This window comes from Phragmites australis, chromosome 20 (assembly GCF_958298935.1).
Source record: "Phragmites australis chromosome 20, lpPhrAust1.1, whole genome shotgun sequence".
Taxonomy (NCBI): domain Eukaryota; kingdom Viridiplantae; phylum Streptophyta; class Magnoliopsida; order Poales; family Poaceae; genus Phragmites; species Phragmites australis.
Window position 1 is genome coordinate 3,732,551 of NC_084940.1, and position 18,809 is coordinate 3,751,359.

Genomic DNA, 18,809 nt, shown 5'->3' on the forward strand with positions numbered 1-18,809 from the left:
TTTACCGCTTAGTTCATTGGTGTCACGCACAAGGTTTCACTTACCGATCGGAGTTCGGTTACCGAGTCCGTCCGGTAACTAAAAATTTGCGATTATTGTGATAATTGTTTGAAATTTGGCTGAAATTCAGATAAAGTTCATTTTATAAAATTTGAAATTTGGTCAAAAATTTGTCAGAATCGCCTCTCGGTAACTGGTCGAATCGGACCAGTTACCGAGCGATTTTTTCGATTTATCGAGCGGTTTTCTCAAATTTTCCGTATTGTCAGTAATCGCTCGGTTTTGTCGGTAATCGCTCGGTTTTCTCGATTTATCGAGCGGTTTTCTTGATTTTTAGTGAAGTTTAATAAAAAATCTAAAAATTGGCTCAATCTTGTAAAATCAATAACTAATTCATCTAAGCTTCAAATCAAGTGAAACAAATTTTGTTGGTTTCCTTGTAACATGGTCTACATGATAAAAGTATTTATACTCATAAAAAAGATGAAAATTTTCTGTGAAAAAATGTATTTGTTAAACCAAGTTAAATACATAGTTTACTCTTTGATAATCCAAAAATCATGAAACTAATTTTTTTAGTCTTTTTACATGATCCTATGTCTTTTAAAAATATATAAACTCATGAATTAGTTATTGTAACATGCATGATTGTGTAAATGTGTTGCGACTAGATTAATTCATAAATGGTCCATCACACCTCGAAAATTAGTTAAACCACTTTTATTAGTTTATTTATGCTATGCTTTATGTAGAAAAAATAATAGTATACATGAAAAAGTTAATACAGTTCTGTTTCTTAATATATTCACTTTATGCTTGTGAACTTTGTAAAAATCATGGAGAAATTAATAAAACTCTAAATGAAGTAAAATCAATTTTAAAGATCCTCTTAAGATACTTCCTAAAAAAAATATGTGTTTGCATGTTAAACTTTTCCTTAATCTAAGTTAATAACTGAGCCGCACGCTTCAATTTTTTTTATTTTTTTCAAACTTCCTCCCTATAGAATATGATGCAAATGACATTGTTTTTGAAATGTTTTTTCACATAAGGTCTTAGAATTGTGTCTAGTTTTTTTAGGATTTTTTTATTTTTTTAATTCAAATTCGGTTACCATTCGGTTTCTGAAATCGGACCGGAGCGAGAAGCTTTGTAATCGCGAATTTTGACCGGTCACCATCAATAAATTGAACCCTTGTCACGCATACCAGCGAAATCTTGCCTGCGGTTCCATTAGTTTTCCCGTGGAACTGTTTAGGCCTGTGCCATGCAGCAGTGCCACCAGGCGCACACGATATTAACACCAAGCCGCACCGTGCAACTCTCATCCAATGGTTACAGGAAGGTAGTCGTTGTTTCGTCTGGCAACCACGGTAGCTGGCAGGGGTTGATTCACGGCATGTCTCCACCGAGCTCCTTTAAAGTTGATAAAGGTGTGATTGGTTATCGTTATTGATGGATAGGTGTGTATAATCTTAGGAAGAAACATGTTTGATTGTTGTATGCATTGTTTCAATCTGACCCGATGGATGTAAATGTACGTCCATAACCTGCTCTGGTGGATGCAGGCTCATACATCCATTCATACAGGTAGATCCAGTGTCACAAAATCAACCTAATACAAGCAAATAATTAGAATCTCAGCTTTTGCATCCTCTCGTATGAACTCAGATTCAGTCAATCAAATAGAAACTCAACTCAATCTGTCCAAACAGATAAAACCAACAAAATATTTATTTTTCAACAAATATGACTCCACTCGACCTGCTTCCCCTTAATTTGCATATACGGTACATGCAGGTAACCAATCGCACCCTAAACCTTCCACTTGGATCTGCATGTGAGGTGACCTTCTTTTGCCTGGGAAAAATGAATATGGTTCACAAAATTGGCTGTATGAATGAATCGGAAATAGGGTTTTCACTATCCCTGTCCTGTTTTACAGAAACAAAATCATATTTCCGGAAAAGTGCAAAGGTAAACTATTACGGTTTTACCTGCCATCGCCACCCCCCCCCCCCCCCCACACCACACACAACCATCAGAGAAAAGATCCAATATTGAATCTTGTCCAACGCGGCCAAGAGTGTGCCAGTTTCCCGCCAAAATCATATGGCAGCTGCATGGACTGTAGTGGGTCTAGGAAGCTTTCCATTGGTCATTGGAGTAACTTTTTTTCACGCATTGGAGCGAATTCCTGTCAAGCTTCTTTGCAATACCATTTTTGCCGAAATCCTTCATAGCTGGACTTGAATCTCGTGAAATGCCACTTAGGACAACTGCGTTCGATAGCCAGGACGTCAAAATACATCAAAATTAGATTCTTAATTCTCAAATCTTAATATGAAGGAGCTGATGCTGATGATCATATGCACAAATAAAAGGTAGATTATAGACATAATTTACCTTGAAGCATCATTGCCAGAAGACTTTGTAACATCGAGATGCATCTGAAGGTACTTTCATTCGAAATATTTTTGAAAAATTCAAATTACGTTTGAAATTTTCATTCAATAGAAATCCAGAAAGAACCTGAAAATTCTGGTTACCGGGTTTACCGGTGACCTCAAGATTTCACAAGCTACAGATATGGAGAAGGTAATAACGATCCATGATGAAGTTAACTGAAACATGGAGCGTGTACCCGGTTCCACAACAATAATTATCAATCAGCCGGCAAAGCAACCAAATGGGCAAGTGCAGCACCTCGATCTCTACAGTTGCATCAATGGCCGCAGCAAATTCGGCATGAACAAGTTCAAGAATGCTCGAAATTACCAATCAGCCAGCAAAGCAAAAACCAAATAGGAAAGTGCAGCACCTCGATCTCTACAGTTGCATCAATGGCCGCAGCAAATTCAGCATGAACAAGTTCAAGAATGTGCACGAAAAAACTCAATGCTCTGAAGCATGTCCAAAGCTTACACTTGAAGAGAAGCTAAAGCTGGTCGATCGAACGCGCGCGTCCACGTGCAACCGGCGGCCCATCGCCACCGCCAACTGGCCGGCCGGGCGGCGTTTCACCCCGGGGCTGCGTCCCGTTCGACCAATCAAGGTGGAGGGCTGCCGGCCGGCCCCGCGGCACTCGACGGGAGGACGAGCAAGGGGGCCGTCGCCCGTCCGGGCAGGAGCGGCCAGTGGAATCAGTGATCGTGAGCTTTGTGAAGCCAACTGGTCGTTTTGTACGCACATACGAGTAACTCGCCTTTAAGATCTGTTCTCTCAAGCAAAAGGAGTTAGTCAGCGCCGGATCTTCAGGGTAGGCTCAAATCCCCTACCGGATGCCACTCCCTCTATTTATTTACGAGAGAATGAGAAGAAAAGAAATGAGGTGGAGAAAGAGAAAGAAGACAAATCCCTGCATGATTTCGTTGCGTCCTGTCACTGGAGTTAGTACTAACACTCTGTAAGGCCATCTCCAGCAAATTTGCAGATTCTGTAGCTGTACTGTTCATAGAGGCTGACAACGAGACTGAAGAGAGAAAAAGAGAAGTAGAAAGTAGAAAATAGGGTAGCTGCTGGAGATAAAAAAATAAGTGATACTGTAATAGTGATAGGGGATGCTGTAATTGTATTTTTGAGAATGAAAATTTAAAATAACTACTGAAGATGACCTAAGTGTTAGATCCACTCGCCCAAGAAAAAACTTGATATGGCCTAATGGCTAATGGCCTGTTTGAACTACTAAACACGGTCAACTCTAACATGTTGAGGTAGTACGTACCAGAGTCTAATTTATTCGAGTTTTTTTCATACGTAACAAGTTAAAGTAAGATCTGGTATGAGAAATTATAAATAGTAAAATTCGTATAAATTTTGAAATATATGCTTTCTTATCTAAGAGCTAGCACTAGCTCTAATTATTGGAGTCCTCTAGCAAGCCCCACCTCAACATATTAGCTATAAAAAATATAAATAACGGAATCGTATAAATTTAAAAAAATATGCTCAAGGTAACACTAGCTCTAACTATAAGATGGTCTTAGAGTTACTCCACTATCGACTGACAACTGGGCCCCTGTCAGAACAACAAACTCGACGGCGGAAACCCCCACCCCCACCTCGCCACACCGACGCCGCGCGATGCCCGCCGCCAGTCACCCACCCACCAACCCAGCAGGCCCCAGCGCGCGCGGCGGTACAGGATGCAGTCCACATCATTTACCACCGCGTGAGCCGGCGGCACCCTCGGGCGTCGCATCCGGAAGGGGTGTGTGACTGTGACACAACTGTGACTCTCTCACTCTCTCACTCTACTCTGTGTGCTCGCTCCTGCCGGTGGCCGCCTGCTTCCTTGCTTGCGTCGATCTTCTTCTCCTTCCCCTGCTTCCACTCCGACTCCTTCCCCTCCCTCTTGGCTCGGTCCAGTTCAATGGCGGTGGACCCGCGGCAGGTGGTGGCGGGGTTCCTCACCCTCTCCATGTTCGTCATGCTCGGCAACATGATCAAGCACGACCACTTCTCCTCCGGCTCCGGCACCGAGGTAGCATCTCTCCTCCTCCTCCTCCCCTCTCGCCTTCATTTTCTGGCCCTTGGTCTCTGGCTTGCTTGTGATGGCCAGTGGCGCCCTCTTGGTTCTTGATTTGGTTTCCGTTGTGAGAATCGATCGCTTGTTTCTAGTAATCTGTGTCGTTGGTCCTAAAGGGGGCGATTGATTTGCTTGCTGGTCTGATCTGTAGAGTGTGGTGTGTGAATTAGGATTGAGGTTTCCATTTCCGTTTGATTCTTGCCAAATCTGAAGTGATTTGGGGATCTATTGCTGAAGAGGGATCTCGCACTGTTCTGTGACCTTGACTTTTAGGGCATAGCTGGGGTTTATTATTCAATTCCAGTCCATTAGCACGTTGGCCAATGGCTATTAGCTAGACAGTCAAAAGAATCAGAAGCTCGGTATCTGTAAAGTGTAAACAATAGTACATTGCGAGCTTCCCCAAAAAGGCCCGTTGGTGGGGGCCGCATCATTGATAAACAAACACCTATTGCAAAGATATAAAGCAAAAGGAGGAAGCCATCATTCTTAGATTTCTTTACAAAAAATCACTATCCTTAATCACATTTTGAAATTTGAGCTAGCGCCCTCAGTCTCTCCAGGAAAAAGCAAACAGATATCCTGAACTAGCCGGCTGCATCTAGTATGCCAAACTGCTGAATTATTGCATAGTCTCGGGAAAAGGGAGCTGTTATTGATATCTGATCAATCAGGGTCATTGGAAAGTTCAGCTTTTTTCCCAACTGATTCGGGCGCTGTAATTGATCCCAATTTCCAAACAGCTGGTTTTGGATGCAACAGGAGAGGAGTTCAATGCAGCGAAGGTTGCAGACGATGCTGAAATGACCAATGCCAATAGGGTTGGAGTGGAGCACCAAATGGAGGCTGACGAGGAGATGAAACCTTGTTGGACCAAACCAAGTCCAAGTAAGTAATGCCGTGTTCTTATATTTTAGTAATTCTTTATATCCGAACCTTTCCCTGAAAAATGTGGTTACTGATACTAATGATATCTGCAGAAGTCCAGCCGTCTAATGGTTTTGTTACATTATCGCTGACTATGGGCCCTGAATATCACATCTCACAGGTGAGCCTCTAACTATGAGCTTGTTGGCATAACTGATTATAGAAGCAAAAACTAGCAGTGTGCCTGCACATTCTGTTTGACTGAATTCCTGGAGCACCACCTCACAATTTTCATCTGCAGATTACAGATGCTGTGGTTATTGCAAGGTATCTAGGTGCGGCACTTGTACTTCCAGATATCAGAGGAAATGAATTAGGAAATAAGCGGTATGTTTCTTGAACAAGGAAACAATTTTCCAGTTCCTTAAGATAAATCCTCTTGCAGATAAGTAAACACTGAAAATTTATGTGTTTACTATATGAGCCTCTAGCCTCTAGGTATTTAGAATTGCTTTCACAAATGTGACAATTTTTGTCTATATCAACTAATGGCATAAGTTGTTTAAACAGAAAATTCCAAGACATGTATGATGTGGATAAATTCATGAGCAGCTTGGATGGTGTTGTCAAAGTAGTACACGAACTACCTGATGAAGTGAGTGCTAAGAAGCCAGCGGTTATTAGAGTACCAAACCGGGTGACCGAAGGCTTCATCACAGAAACCATTCAGCCCATCTTCCAGAAAAATAATTACTTAAGGCTTGCAGTTGTTTTCTCTTCAATAAGTTTAAAACCAAACGAGACGGATAACAAGGACTTGGATTCAACTGCTTGCCTTGTAATGTTCAGTGGCCTCGAAATGAAACCTGAATATTCTGAAGTGGCCAAACAGATGTTGGGCAGGCTTAAAGAATTAAGCAAGAAATCAGATGGGACGGTCTTGGCAATCGATATGCGGACTGATTTGCTAGGAAAGAAGAGTTGCAAAACAAATGGAGGCGCTAGAAGAAAAGGCTGTTATAACCCTCACGAGGTTCTGGGTTTCCTGAAGAATGTCGGCTTCTCTGCTAATACAACCATCTACTTAACTGAGACGTGGTGGCACAAAGGCCTGAATGCTCTGAAGGAAGCATTTCCAAGCACTTACACCAAGGCAAGGAACTTACCACTCATTTGATTCATGTCAATTACATTCTGTTTTATCCCAAGCAATTCGTCCTAACTGCTACACAGTGAAAGATAATGTCTTGTTGCCTTGCCATGATGTATTAACTGACATAAAAGCTAGTCTTATACTGCATAGGAAAACACTCATAAAGTTCAGGTGATCCACCCAATTTGATCATTGCCTTGCGTTTCGGACTTCATCCGCACAACCATGTTTTGGAAGCAAATTGAGCTGCACAATTTTGTGTTTCTGCAGGATGACATAATGCCAGCTGAGAACAAAGGCGAATTCCTGAAATCCGTCAACGCAGACCTAGCGAGAGCTCTGGATCTCGAGATCTGCTCCCAGAGCGACGTATTTGTCCCTGCTATCGATGGCCTGTTCTACGGGCATGTCACGGGTAAGAGGATTGCGTCGGGGCGGACCCAAATCCTTGTGCCTGCTCTGGCGTCCAGCGCTTCAGCTCAGGCTTCAGACTTCATCTCGACATACATCTCCAAGAAGAGCCACCTTGCCTACTCATGCTACTGCTAGTGTTGCTTTTGTACTGTTATTAATAAGATCGGCTGAAGTGGGCCGCTTGGCAGTGCTTTGGGCGCATATATAAGTACCTTTGTAGTACACTAGTTAAGGTTTTGTTTTGAGAAATATTAGCATATGCTGTATGTTGGTTACTTAATGTTGTTTGACATTGGAACAAATAGTGAGGACCATAGAATTGCAAGTGTGCTATGAAATGAATGTAAGGTTAGGCATGTGAAAAGAGTGTGCTTCATGTAACCAGTAGTGCTCATCACCTTCTGTCGGCTCACGAGTTGCCGTAGAAATGGCTCTGAAAATTTCCATAGAAATTGTGTACATGTGTCCGTGAGCGCTGCTGACCTGCTCTGTAGATCGCGACGACTGCATGATGTCGAGGAGGGCGACGCAGACGGCGAGGCATTGCGTTTCGTGGGCGGCCGCCGGCCGGGGTGCTTTGAGCTAGCGAAGCGCCGCGGTGGTCGCAGCGAAGGGGTCAGGGAGCTCCGCATCCACGAGCTCGAGCCCCCTGGAGGCGGCGCGGCGTGGGCGTTGGGCCCGGGGAGAACGATGCCGTCCGTCCACGACGCCGCGGTTGCCCGCTGGCTCCAGGTGGGGAAGGCCGAGCTCGCCGGTCGGCGGTTGCGGGACCCACCGTTGACCAAGTCAGTGGCGGCGCAGGCTTGCCAGTTGCCACGGTGGAGTGACTGAGAGATGTTTTGCGCAAGAGACCCTCCGGTTACTCGAAAATTCCTGTTGGACTCCCGGGACTCGGGTCGCGATTATTCATCGCGTACCCACACCTAGGCTACCGAGGTCCCTCCGATCACACCTAGACGGCCCAGATCGATACAAATGGAGGCGTGGAGGGAGGTTTTTAAAAACGGACCCTCGACTACGTATGAATATCGTTTAACCCATAATATATTTGGATCGCGATCAAGGGGCCTTCACGAACCGTCCGATCACACTTTCACGAGTAAATAAAATGTTTCTGGAGTACGATCCTAGAGGCCGCTCAGGGCCAGGGGATAACAAATGTTTCTAGAGAAATCGAAGGATTTTCAACCACAAAGATCAACGTTCTTCCCAAATAGTTCAAATGATCAGCGTCAGTCTGGGCGTTTGCAGGAGCGTGCCACCTTAGGCAACTAGTAATATTGTGAGAATATCCGTCATGTTGCCTTTTAAGATTCCTAGTAGCTAAGCGGGCTATGTGAGCTCCTCACTTGTATTTTTGCCATAGCTCCGTACTCAGTTCGTCGGGCTCTTTCTTCTAATTAATATAACGAACAGCTCTTCTGCTGGTTCTTTTAAAACACGATAAATTAAAATCGGTTAGGAAGAGCTCTCAGAGCAGCTTATCGGTTGGAATCAGAGGAACTCTGTCAAACAGCAGCTTTAAGTTTTTAACTCAGTAGAATCCGTGGGAGTGATTCTCTGAAATAAACTAGAAACTAGGAGCTGAAAAAAATAGCTTCCTCTGATTCACTTCTCCAGAGAATCAATTTCTTCATATATTTTATTTTAAATAATCACTTTTAGGTACAGAATCAATTTCTCTAAAAAATCACTTTCTACAGAGAATTTAGATCGGAAACAGCTCTAACAAACAACCCTTAGTCTCAACAAATGTGTGAGGAATTTGAAGGGTGACACAGGCATAGACGCATAGTGATCTTCTGCACAGCACTGAACAATGCGAACCGGTTCTCTCTTATTCTTCTGGATCATATATCTGCAGGGAATGCACGCCCTGGCTGTTAGCTGAAACTCCTGCTGAGAAACATAGCCTGGCACAGCCTGCGACTGCTCCAGAAAATGCTGTTCAAACAAACGGAGCGGAGGTGCGTCCTAAACGCCTTTCAAGCTGCGGCGCTGCACTTGCTGGCGTACCTGCTAAATCTCAGCTCTTGCAGCCCTGCTCTTCATCTGCAAGATGCAATGCAATTCATGCAGGGGCTACTGTAAGGTTGCTGAATGCAGTCGACCGAAGGGAAACTGATCGATGGTAGACATCTACTCGTGTATTACCTTGGCGTGATCTTCTCCGCAAAGAACAATGCTTGAAGTAGTTCTGGAAAGGTCTGGCAGACACGAGAATGAATTTCCCAAGATACGTGAGAGGCCAACTGGGCAGGAAATGAATAGAGATCAGAATGTGGCAATGGAGGAGTTAAAAGAATCGAGGGTGACTGGGCTGTTGCCGTAACAGACCAGTGATTGAACTAGTAATTTGAAGGCTGGAAAATTGTAGTATAGCCAAAATTGAGGCATGTTCCGACTTGGTTACTGATATAAGGGAGAACACAAAATCAAGGCTTAGGTATTTTGGTTGATGTAAAAAATCCATGAATGCAAAAAATTGACATTCCCAGGTAGGTGATTGGTAATATGCAAAAAATAAATTGTTCCGGGCTAGGTCTTTCTAGACAATGAACTTGTCTGAAATGGGAAATAGATAAACAAATTTGCATATTGGAAGGGTATTTTGTATCATCTCCCAAAGCTATCACCTACGGTCCAATTCACCCTGTTCCTTATCTGGCTACAAGCCACAGCCGGTACCCAACAACTATGCTTGACGGCACAAGATGCTAGTATGCTACTATACAGGAGTAGTACAGTTCACGCAAAGTCCATGAGACCAGGACGACTTCTTTGCAGCCTAGTCCAAGGCATGGGAATATTACAGTGATAGAACCGAAAGAATATGAACAAGATGCTACAAATGTCAGGCTTGCAGTTGCCTAGAACTTCCTTGGGGAGACCTTCAGGCTCTTTTGGACCACGTCCAGCGTCACTGCTGTGATATGCTGTCCCTCTCTTACCCCGGCTGTCACTGAGGACCAATGCATATTCCGAATACCCATGTTCTCTTCGAAATTTCCAAGGATCTTAAGCTGTATAAATTGGCTGGCTAATTGCATGCATTTGCATTTACCACTTACTCTTGGGGTTGAGTGCATCTGATCGGATCTACTCGACACTTGTAGCTCAATAACAAGGACACTGACACTGTCCTTTTTGCTCTTCTGTTTCCTTTGGAAAACGGTTCGCTGACACTTGCTGCTTGTACATCTGGAGGGAAGAAAACTAATGCCCGGTCGTGGGTCAAACTCAATAATGGGAATCTCGAGGAGTGGTTGACTCTGGTCGTCTCAGCAAGTGAAGCCATGCCAGCACAAACGAGCAGCTGTAAGCCTGTAACTGTTTCCACAGTCCACAGATAGCATTGCCTGGAAATTGCGCATCTCAATCATACAGAACTTCCCAGACGCGACATGAAGAATAATCATGACAAAACTTTGTGCTGATGCATATTTTGCCTAATTTGACACGGGTGCAATAAGGTGAAACAGAGGTGCAGGCAACCCATTCCATGGTCATTTTTCAAACCAAAAGCACAGGACTACAACAATGTACACTGGCGTTGTTTCAGCAACGCATGTATCAGTTGTACCAACAGCCATCCCGGTAGCAGCGGTGCATGTACTACATCCTGTCAGGAGACAAATTCTCCTCATGGTAATCAGTAATCATTATGGTGTATCATCATCATCACAAATCAGGTTTGATACAGACCGCAAAATATGAACGCGTGAATCAGGCTCTGTGCCTTCTTAGTTTGTTCAGGATCCCCGCATATAACAATTGTTGAGTTTGTATCGCCAGGTTTCGGATCGTGAACTGTAATTGAAGCACCTGACATCTGAAAGGTAAACATTACTGAGAGAAATAGGAGTGTGAATACTCGAAAATGAACTACAATACCAAAAAACTAGCACAAGATATTTGTAGGTTTATCTGGGACTACAGAGACAAAAGTATCAAGATTTCACGAGAACCTTTTTAAGTGACTACAATCATATAAACAAATATGAACAAGTGGTGTGCATGGACTACATTCTCGCAAAAGGATAAACCAACATGGTGACAAGGGTTTTCACTCGATGATAGTAAGTCAAGAACAATGGCATATCCTTCTTGCTGTTGATGAGCACAAGGCAACAAGAAACAAGCGTAGGTTAACTGGATGTTAGATAAATAACAGAAGAGAGTAAGTACCTTTTTTATCTCTTCAAGATCACTGCCATTGGTCCCACAAACAAAACTTACATACTTGCAAGGAATAACAACTTCAGTTGTACTTGTTGGTGTGGCCACTTGGTTTTCACTGTTGACGAGAATAAATCAGACAATATCATACCCTTCTTTTAAGAGAATTTGCATTCAGCTTTTTTATTTTTGTGTTTAAAGATGGCACCGATTATCTATGGCTTTAAGCCTTCTTCCACATACGCTCTAATACACCAACATTTCAAAGCTTTGGGTCATAACTAATCCTAGTTTTTATCCAGAGGTGTAAGGATTGATAGGAAAAAACTTGAATCAAACACTTGGCATTTAACTTACCTTGCTACTGCTCCCTTTCTGAAATCTGTGGCTGGTACAGCATCAGGCATGTTTCTTAGTGCTTCACTGTTTGTCTTTGGTGCCTGCACAGGATAAAGGACTTGATTCTGAGCAATTTAGCCAGTACATCCCCTCAATCAGAATGAAATGCAGTGTGAATACTAACATCCTAGTACAAATTTTAAAAACTCCGATGATAGCCCTTCCAATTTCAGTTGCACATGTCAGAAGTTTGTAAAAGAGACATTCGTGAACACTATGAAACCAACAAACATGCTAAAGAACTTAAGCTTACTTTCTAACACCATTCCCTCTGTACTTGTCGCCTTTATCAGCAAATAAATAAATATGAGCAGCTTACCTCAGGAGCCCAGGTTCTTGGTGGTGGTTGCTCTAGAAATGGCTGAGGGCCTCCTTGCTCACAACCATACGAGTATGACATCCTATCTGCACCCATATGTTCCATTGAATGTGGGGGAGGTCGTCGATGATCACCTGTATCAAAGGGACCCATAGGAGTATCAGCTCTGAAAGAATGCATAGGATATGGAGGCATGCCTCCACTGGGATGTGGCGGAGCTGGTTCTTGTCTTGATTGGTGAAGAGGGATGTTTCCAACAGGTGGATATGGAGGCATGCCTCCACTGGGGTGTGGTTTGGGAATGATGATGTCCCTAATCCTTCCAGTGATATGAATCAATGCATCTTGAATGGATTGGAAGCTACCAGTGACCTGTAAAAAGCACTCGAGAAATGACAATTTCATATGCATCTGCTAAAGGAATTCTCATTCAATGAATTGCTTTTTCCCTATTAGATTATTAGACATTTACTTGTTTACTATCTGATCAAACACAACTATGAATAATCAAGCACATTTTCCTTTAAATGGACACATCAAGTAACCAACTTAAGAGAGCTGATTGACTCAGACAATATTTAACAGTGTATCGTTTCCAAATGGAGGATCACTTGCAGCACAGAACAGGTTGGAACAGTTTCAAGAAAGAATTACAACATATGCAACAAGGATCTTTTTAGAGATTACAGTGTGTTACAAGTTTTGGAAAAAATTGAAGAACGAAGAAATCTATTCATTCAGGAAAGAAACTTCAAAAGAATCCTTAAAAAGCATCTTCTCAAGCTACTCAACTGTAAAAATGAGTATTGGCGGAAAAGATGTACTATCAGACGGGTTACTTTTGGTGATGAAAGCACCAAATTCTTCCATGCGGCAGCCACTGAAAGATTCAGAAAAAATTCTATCACTATCCTGCAAGCAAATGATGGCAGCCTCGTAAGTAACCATGAAGAAAAAGCAGCTATCCTATCCAATGCCTTCAAAAGCAGATGGAGTCTTCTGCTCCCTTGAAGTGCTCCCTGATCCTTTCTCCATAGATGAAATTAATATGGTGGTAAAAAATATGCTATCTGACAAATCTCCGGGCCTGGATGGGTTGAATGGCTTTTTCTTCAAAAACTGCTGGTAAATCATAAAAAATAACTTCTACAGGCTTTGTGCAGACTTTTACAATGGGAACATCAATCTACAGGCTCTGGATAGCTCCTTCATCACCCTGATTCCTAAAAGTAATAACCCTGTCACTGAAAAAGATTTTAGGCCCATTTCCCTGCTCAATCGTGGCTTAAAGCTTATCACAAAATTGCTGGCAAATATACTGCAAAGGGTCATCATTCCCATCATCCACAGAAATCAATACGGCTTTATCAAGAGTAGAACAATTCAAGACAGCCTAGCTTGGACCTTTGAATATCTCCATCAGTGCCACTCCTCTACGCGAGCTAATCATCCTAAAGCTGGATTTTGAAAAGGCGTTCGACACTGTGGATCACAATGTCATTCTCATAATGTCTCGGAAACTTGGTTTCCCCACGCGATGGATCGGTTGGTTGAACTCCATCGTGAGTTCGGCTTCATCTTCCTTTCTTCTCAATGGCATTCCTGGACAAACTTTCAACTACAGGAGAGGGGTGAGGCAAGGTGATCCACTCTCCACTTCTTTTCGTGCTAGCTGCTGACTTATTACAATACATCATCAATGAAGGTCATGAAAGGGGTATTCTAAACAAGCCTATCCCAAGCAACGATAGTCAAGACTTCCCAATCATCCAATATACAGATGACACCCTGCTATTCATGGAGGGTTCACAACATCAACTCTTCTGTCTAAAAGGAATACTGCATTCTTTCTCAACTTCTACTAGCCTGAAAGTGAACTATGATAAATCTAGCCTTGCTCCCATTAATATGGGTCAAGAAAAGACCTCTCTCTTGGCAAGGGTCTTTGGTTGTGTGGTGGGCTCCTTCCCTTTCACCTATCTGGATTTACCCCTGGGCACAACTAGGCGTAAAGTGGAAGATCATGCACCTTTGATGAACAAGATTGAAAGGAGGTTATATGCTATTTCTAACCTTCTCACCATGGCGGGAACACTTGAAATAGTTAATTCAGTTATCTCAGCTTTGCCCACTTATACTATGTGCACCCTCCGACTTCCTTCAATTGTGATCCAAACAATAGATATAGCAAGAAAACATTGTCTTTAGAGGGGTGCTGACATTAACTCTTCTAAAAAGGCTTTGGTGGCTTGGGATAAAGTCTGCATGCCCAAAATGAAAGGTGGCCTAGGAGTTATTAACCTCAAAATTCAGAATGAAGCCCTCCTTCTTAAGCACTTGCATAAGTTCTACAACAAGCATGACCTCCCTTGGGTCTGGAATATCCATTACTTCAATGGTCCCACATCTAGATATGACAAAGGGCTCCTTTTGGTGGAAGGATATTTTAAAATCTGTCGATCACTACAGAGGCATTGCCAGTTGCACAGTTAGGAATGATGACTCTATCCTACTCTGGAATGACATCTGGAATAATTCCATCCTTAGACTTAGATTACCAAGACTGTTCTCTTATACCAAGAATGAAAATATCTCTATAGCAGAATTTAGACAGGACATGTCACACAGGCATTTTTTACACCCCTATCTCAGAACAAGCTTTCCAGAAATTCACAACTCTTACTTCAATCATGAATTCCATTCAAAGCAACCACAGCAACACAAATGTTTGGCAATATATCTAGAGCTCTGGAGATTACACAGCAAACAAGTTCTACAACCTGACCTTCAAGGGGATCCATCCACCTACGCCTTTCAGTTGGATCTGGAAATCCAAAGGTAGCTGAAAGCTAAAAGTCTTCTCCTGGCTGTTGTTCATGGATAGACTAAACACTAGAAACCTTCTGAAAAGGAAAAGGCTCAAAATTGAAGGAAATAACTACAATTGTGTGCTTTGCAATGATATAGTGGATAAAACAGCCTTCCATCTATTCTTTGGGTGCCCTTTTGCTACCAGGTGCTGGACTCATATCAACATGACTTGGGACAAGCAACTTCATTTCTTCCATATATTGAGCAAAGCCAAGAGAGATTTCCCTCATCCGTTCTTCATGGAGATATTTATTGTTGCAGATTGGTCTATCTGAAAAGTGAGAAATGATGTCATTTTTCGAAACTCGGTTGTTTCCTTCTCGGCCTGGAAAGTGTCCTTGTAAATGAGGTGTTTGTACAATCCTGTAGGTTGCTTCTGTCCTTGAGACCCCTTGTCTATTCCTGGCTCTCTTCGCTGCCTTAGCTCTCCTCTCCCTTTGTATAGCCCCTTGTTTTCGTTTTCCTGCTTGTTTTTCTCTTTTGTTTTTTATTTATTTAACATATACCACAGTAGGGGGTTTTCCCTACTGTTTTCCCTCAAAAACATATGCAACAAGGCAAAAAAATGCTTTTTTTTCTCAACTTAACGTGATAAAGATAATCTGCGGTTCATTGTTTCCATAAAAAGTTCTGGATATTCAATTTGGGGATCTAAGCCAACTTGAAGTTGACACATGCTGTTATTTCCCAATTGTAAAAGTGATCACTCTGAACACCATAGATACTTAGCTCTGAAACTCATTGCAAATAAATGTTGTTTATTTCAAGTCTAAATCAACAGTGGATTGAAGGAAAATAGAGCAGAATAGACGATCCATTTAATGTGATTTGAATCAGGTCAGAGTTGAATCACATTTTACATCAACCATTTTAGTTATCCAACTTTCCATTTTTTACTACACAACTAGATTCAAAACAAAATTCACTCTCTCACCAGGCGCACCGAGTAGCTACTATGCATATTGGTGGAACTTTCAAAAGGTCATGCAAACTTAGAGACCATTGTAGCATAGCATACACAGTCAAAGAGTACAGCATTACTAGTAAGAAATCAAAACATAGATGAGAGCAAAACTGGGTGGTTGATTATTAGAGCTGTGATATACCTGAACCATCTCATCATTTCGTTGTGCACATCTTGGGATCTGTTCATTTGCGAAAATCCGGATGCTAGCACCTGTTACTTTTCTCATCTCTGCAATAATGGATCCACCTTTGCCTAGTAGGCAACCGATATGCTGTGATGGAACAAGAAGCCTTGCAGGTGCAGAAGAACTTTTATCCACAGATGCCTCTGAGATCCTAGAGTGCACCCGAAGCACTGCATCCTGAGCTGGAGAATGCATCATGTCAGAATTCTGCATCAAGAAAATACACATCCATCAAACAATATTTCAGATAGAAGAAAATATAATTCTTAAGACAAAATTAATCCCAAATTATCAGTTCAAGTTGACAGGACAGAGGCAGCAGGCAACTAGCTACACATTGACATGACATGCCAGTACTCGCAGAGAAACAGATTAATATAAAATTTGAATAAAATATCATGGTTTTTTAAGGGATAACAGTAAGGTAAGCCCGTACTGTGGGAATAAAATATCATGTTATCCACAAAGAAAACAAAGCATTTCCATCACTTGAAAGAAAACAGGAGCAGATCTTTTTAGGTCCATAGACACACCTCGCGTGCAGATATCGCAACAGCACGCTCATCTGAATCAGCAATAGGTTCGATAATCTTAATAGAAGCACCAGTTTCACTTTGCAATGCACGGATAGTGGAACCACCTTTTCCAATTATGCTGCCCACCATATCATTGAGAATTATCATCCTGAACACAATCTCTTGTTCAAAAAAGAATCTAGGACCAGGGGCACCAGCATTACTTGAATAATTCCTTGTGTGGTAATCAGGCATGTGTGGTGGTAAATAACTTCTTTGAGAATGAGGATCGATGCCAGGGGGACAACCAGTTCCACCACCTGGAGGCCCAAATGATCTTCCCATTGGAATATTGCTTGTGTCTGGCCTAGGATTATCTTGGAGGCAGGTTGAAACTGCTAACAGTGCTTTCCGTACTTGAGGAAAGCTCCCACTTATCTAACAAGAAAAGGTTATCATGTCATAACGACCTGAATTTTAAATATTAAATATTCAGGGGAAAGATTAAATAGGCCCATGATATTAATTTTTTTTTTGTTCAAGTCCCTAGGGATCCCAACATTCCATAGAGAAATCCCCCGGTTCCAAACGTCCCCCCTTAAGCACCTTCAATATTGCAAGATTGTGATTGCCTAAAGTTTCTCAATCAGAGTTATGAGTTTCAGAATCAGAGGGATGGGATTCAGTCATAATGAACTCAGCATCTCTGCAACAGAAATATACAACCTTCCCATGTTGCTTTTTAACTATATATGTGCCCAACTACAAAATTTCCTGAGAGCAAAGTTCAAAGCAGGGAACACTAACAAAGTTTGCTCATTTCAAACTAATATGTTCATATGCGCAGATAAACTTCAAGAGAACGAAATACCAGGACATGTGGCATCACCACGGTCCATAAATAACTTACAAGAATGGCAGAGCTTGTCCTGCTATCTATTATCAATATCACCATGCTCCGAAAGTATTGTATTTTCAAGATTCTATCATGTCCTATCGCAATGCAAAACTTTAGATCATTTTCTGATTCAGAAGGAAGCGCCAATATTTATGCGAATACTGCAAGCAACAAAAGCACACAAGCGCATTCACGAGATGTGGCATTCCAAGTTTCTAGCTGACCACACCGGCGCGCCGAGAAAAATTGATGAAACTGTTCGCCCAAGCAGCGTCAACGCACCAATGCTACATCAAGAAGGACCTAGAGAGGCGTACATGGATGAGCTCGTCTCCCGGCGCAGCGCATGGAGGCAGCTGCTCCCTGTTCCGGAACACCCTGATCTGGGCGCCGCTCTCCTGCCTCATCCGCTCCACCGTCTTGCCGCCCTTCCCCAGCACGCATCCGACCTGCCCGCCGGCGGCCAGCATCCGGCAGCCCACCGCGCCCGCCACCTCCCTCTCCCCCTCCTCCCCTCCCCCCGCCTCGTCGCCCCCAACCCTGTGGCCCACCACGCGCTCCCACGCCCTCACCGCCGCGTCGGGGGCGTCCCGCCCGGAGATGGTGAGCACAGCCTCGTCCCCCACGGGCGGCTGGTCCACGTGGAGGTCCCGCGCGGGGCGGAGGGCGGAGGCGCGGCTGGAGGGGCAGAGCAGGCGGAGCATGGTTGTCGAGCGCTTGGTGGAGGGGGTCGAGGAGGAGGAGGAGGAGGCGGCGCCGGCCGGGGTGAAGATTTCCATGGGGGTTGGACGGTTAATTAAGCTAAAACCCTACTGGTGTCCGTGCCAGCTGACCGCAGCAGTTAGGATCGACGATTGTCGAGGCTGAGAGCACGCTCTGCGCCGTCCGATCGAACATCAACGGCAGGGCAGTGTCGAAGATATGTATCGTACGTAACACTAATTCAGGGGCGGGTAATGTTTAAATAGTTCTTGATGGTCATGAACTGCCTACGAAGATCTAAAAGAGGCCGAGGGAGAGATTTGGAGTCGATTTCACGGATCTCGACCGGAACAAGATATTGCGAAGAGGTTTACAGGCGAGTAAAATTTGTGTCTCAGTAGTCAAATTTACAAAATTAAATATGACACAACCACAATTTTTTAACAAAACTATTACTTTTTATGTTAATTTTACGTGACCAGAAAACTATACCTTTTTCTCTGATTCTATGAAACTACTCATTTTTTTTCTCAATAATAATATTACTAGTTACTATGAAGTAAATAGCAATAACAAGTAAATTTAGGATCGTTGCTCTCAAATAAAAAATACTAATAACAGGGGGTTTTACCTTAGGACGTAGGATATCTCGTCACGGTGGAGGCAGTAAATGCTTGCTTGGTCTGCTTTGGCTGGATTTTTCTACATATGTCACATTTTTATGATTCTCCATTTTCAAAGATAGATTGAGTGGATATGGATTTAAAGGCAAAGATGTGAGAAATGGATAGTAATCGGTGTGGCTAAATAGCA

The 18,809-nt window shown here is 42.9% G+C and overlaps 2 protein-coding genes across 7 annotated transcripts; one reads left to right on the top strand and one right to left on the bottom strand.

Annotated features, from left to right (window-relative positions):
• The first annotated feature begins 4,074 nt into the window (after positions 1-4,074).
• On the top strand, positions 4,075-7,318 carry LOC133902267 (protein MANNAN SYNTHESIS-RELATED 1-like). Its single transcript, XM_062343880.1, has 6 exons — positions 4,075-4,483; positions 5,272-5,416; positions 5,509-5,576; positions 5,697-5,782; positions 5,966-6,548; positions 6,819-7,318. The coding sequence occupies exons 1-6, from the start codon at positions 4,373-4,375 to the stop codon at positions 7,095-7,097; spliced, it is 1,272 nt and encodes a 423-aa protein (XP_062199864.1). The 5' UTR covers positions 4,075-4,372; the 3' UTR covers positions 7,098-7,318.
• Positions 7,319-8,775: 1,457 nt separating this feature from the next.
• On the bottom strand, positions 8,776-18,101 carry LOC133901580 (KH domain-containing protein HEN4-like). Of its 6 annotated transcripts, XM_062342954.1 has the most exons (10): positions 17,612-18,101; positions 16,415-16,834; positions 15,837-16,088; positions 12,652-12,771; positions 12,138-12,231; positions 11,860-11,993; positions 11,499-11,581; positions 11,151-11,259; positions 9,117-10,794; positions 8,776-9,014 (listed from the first exon to the last, which is right to left on the bottom strand). In XM_062342954.1, the coding sequence occupies exons 1-9, from the start codon at positions 18,071-18,073 to the stop codon at positions 10,651-10,653; spliced, it is 1,818 nt and encodes a 605-aa protein (XP_062198938.1). In that variant the 5' UTR covers positions 18,074-18,101; the 3' UTR covers positions 8,776-9,014; positions 9,117-10,650. The 6 variants fall into 6 exon arrangements, with proteins under 6 accessions (XP_062198938.1, XP_062198939.1, XP_062198935.1 ...); XM_062342955.1 differs by lacking the exon at positions 12,652-12,771; XM_062342951.1 differs by having other exon boundaries at positions 11,860-12,231.
• Between the last annotated feature and the right edge of the window lie 708 nt (positions 18,102-18,809).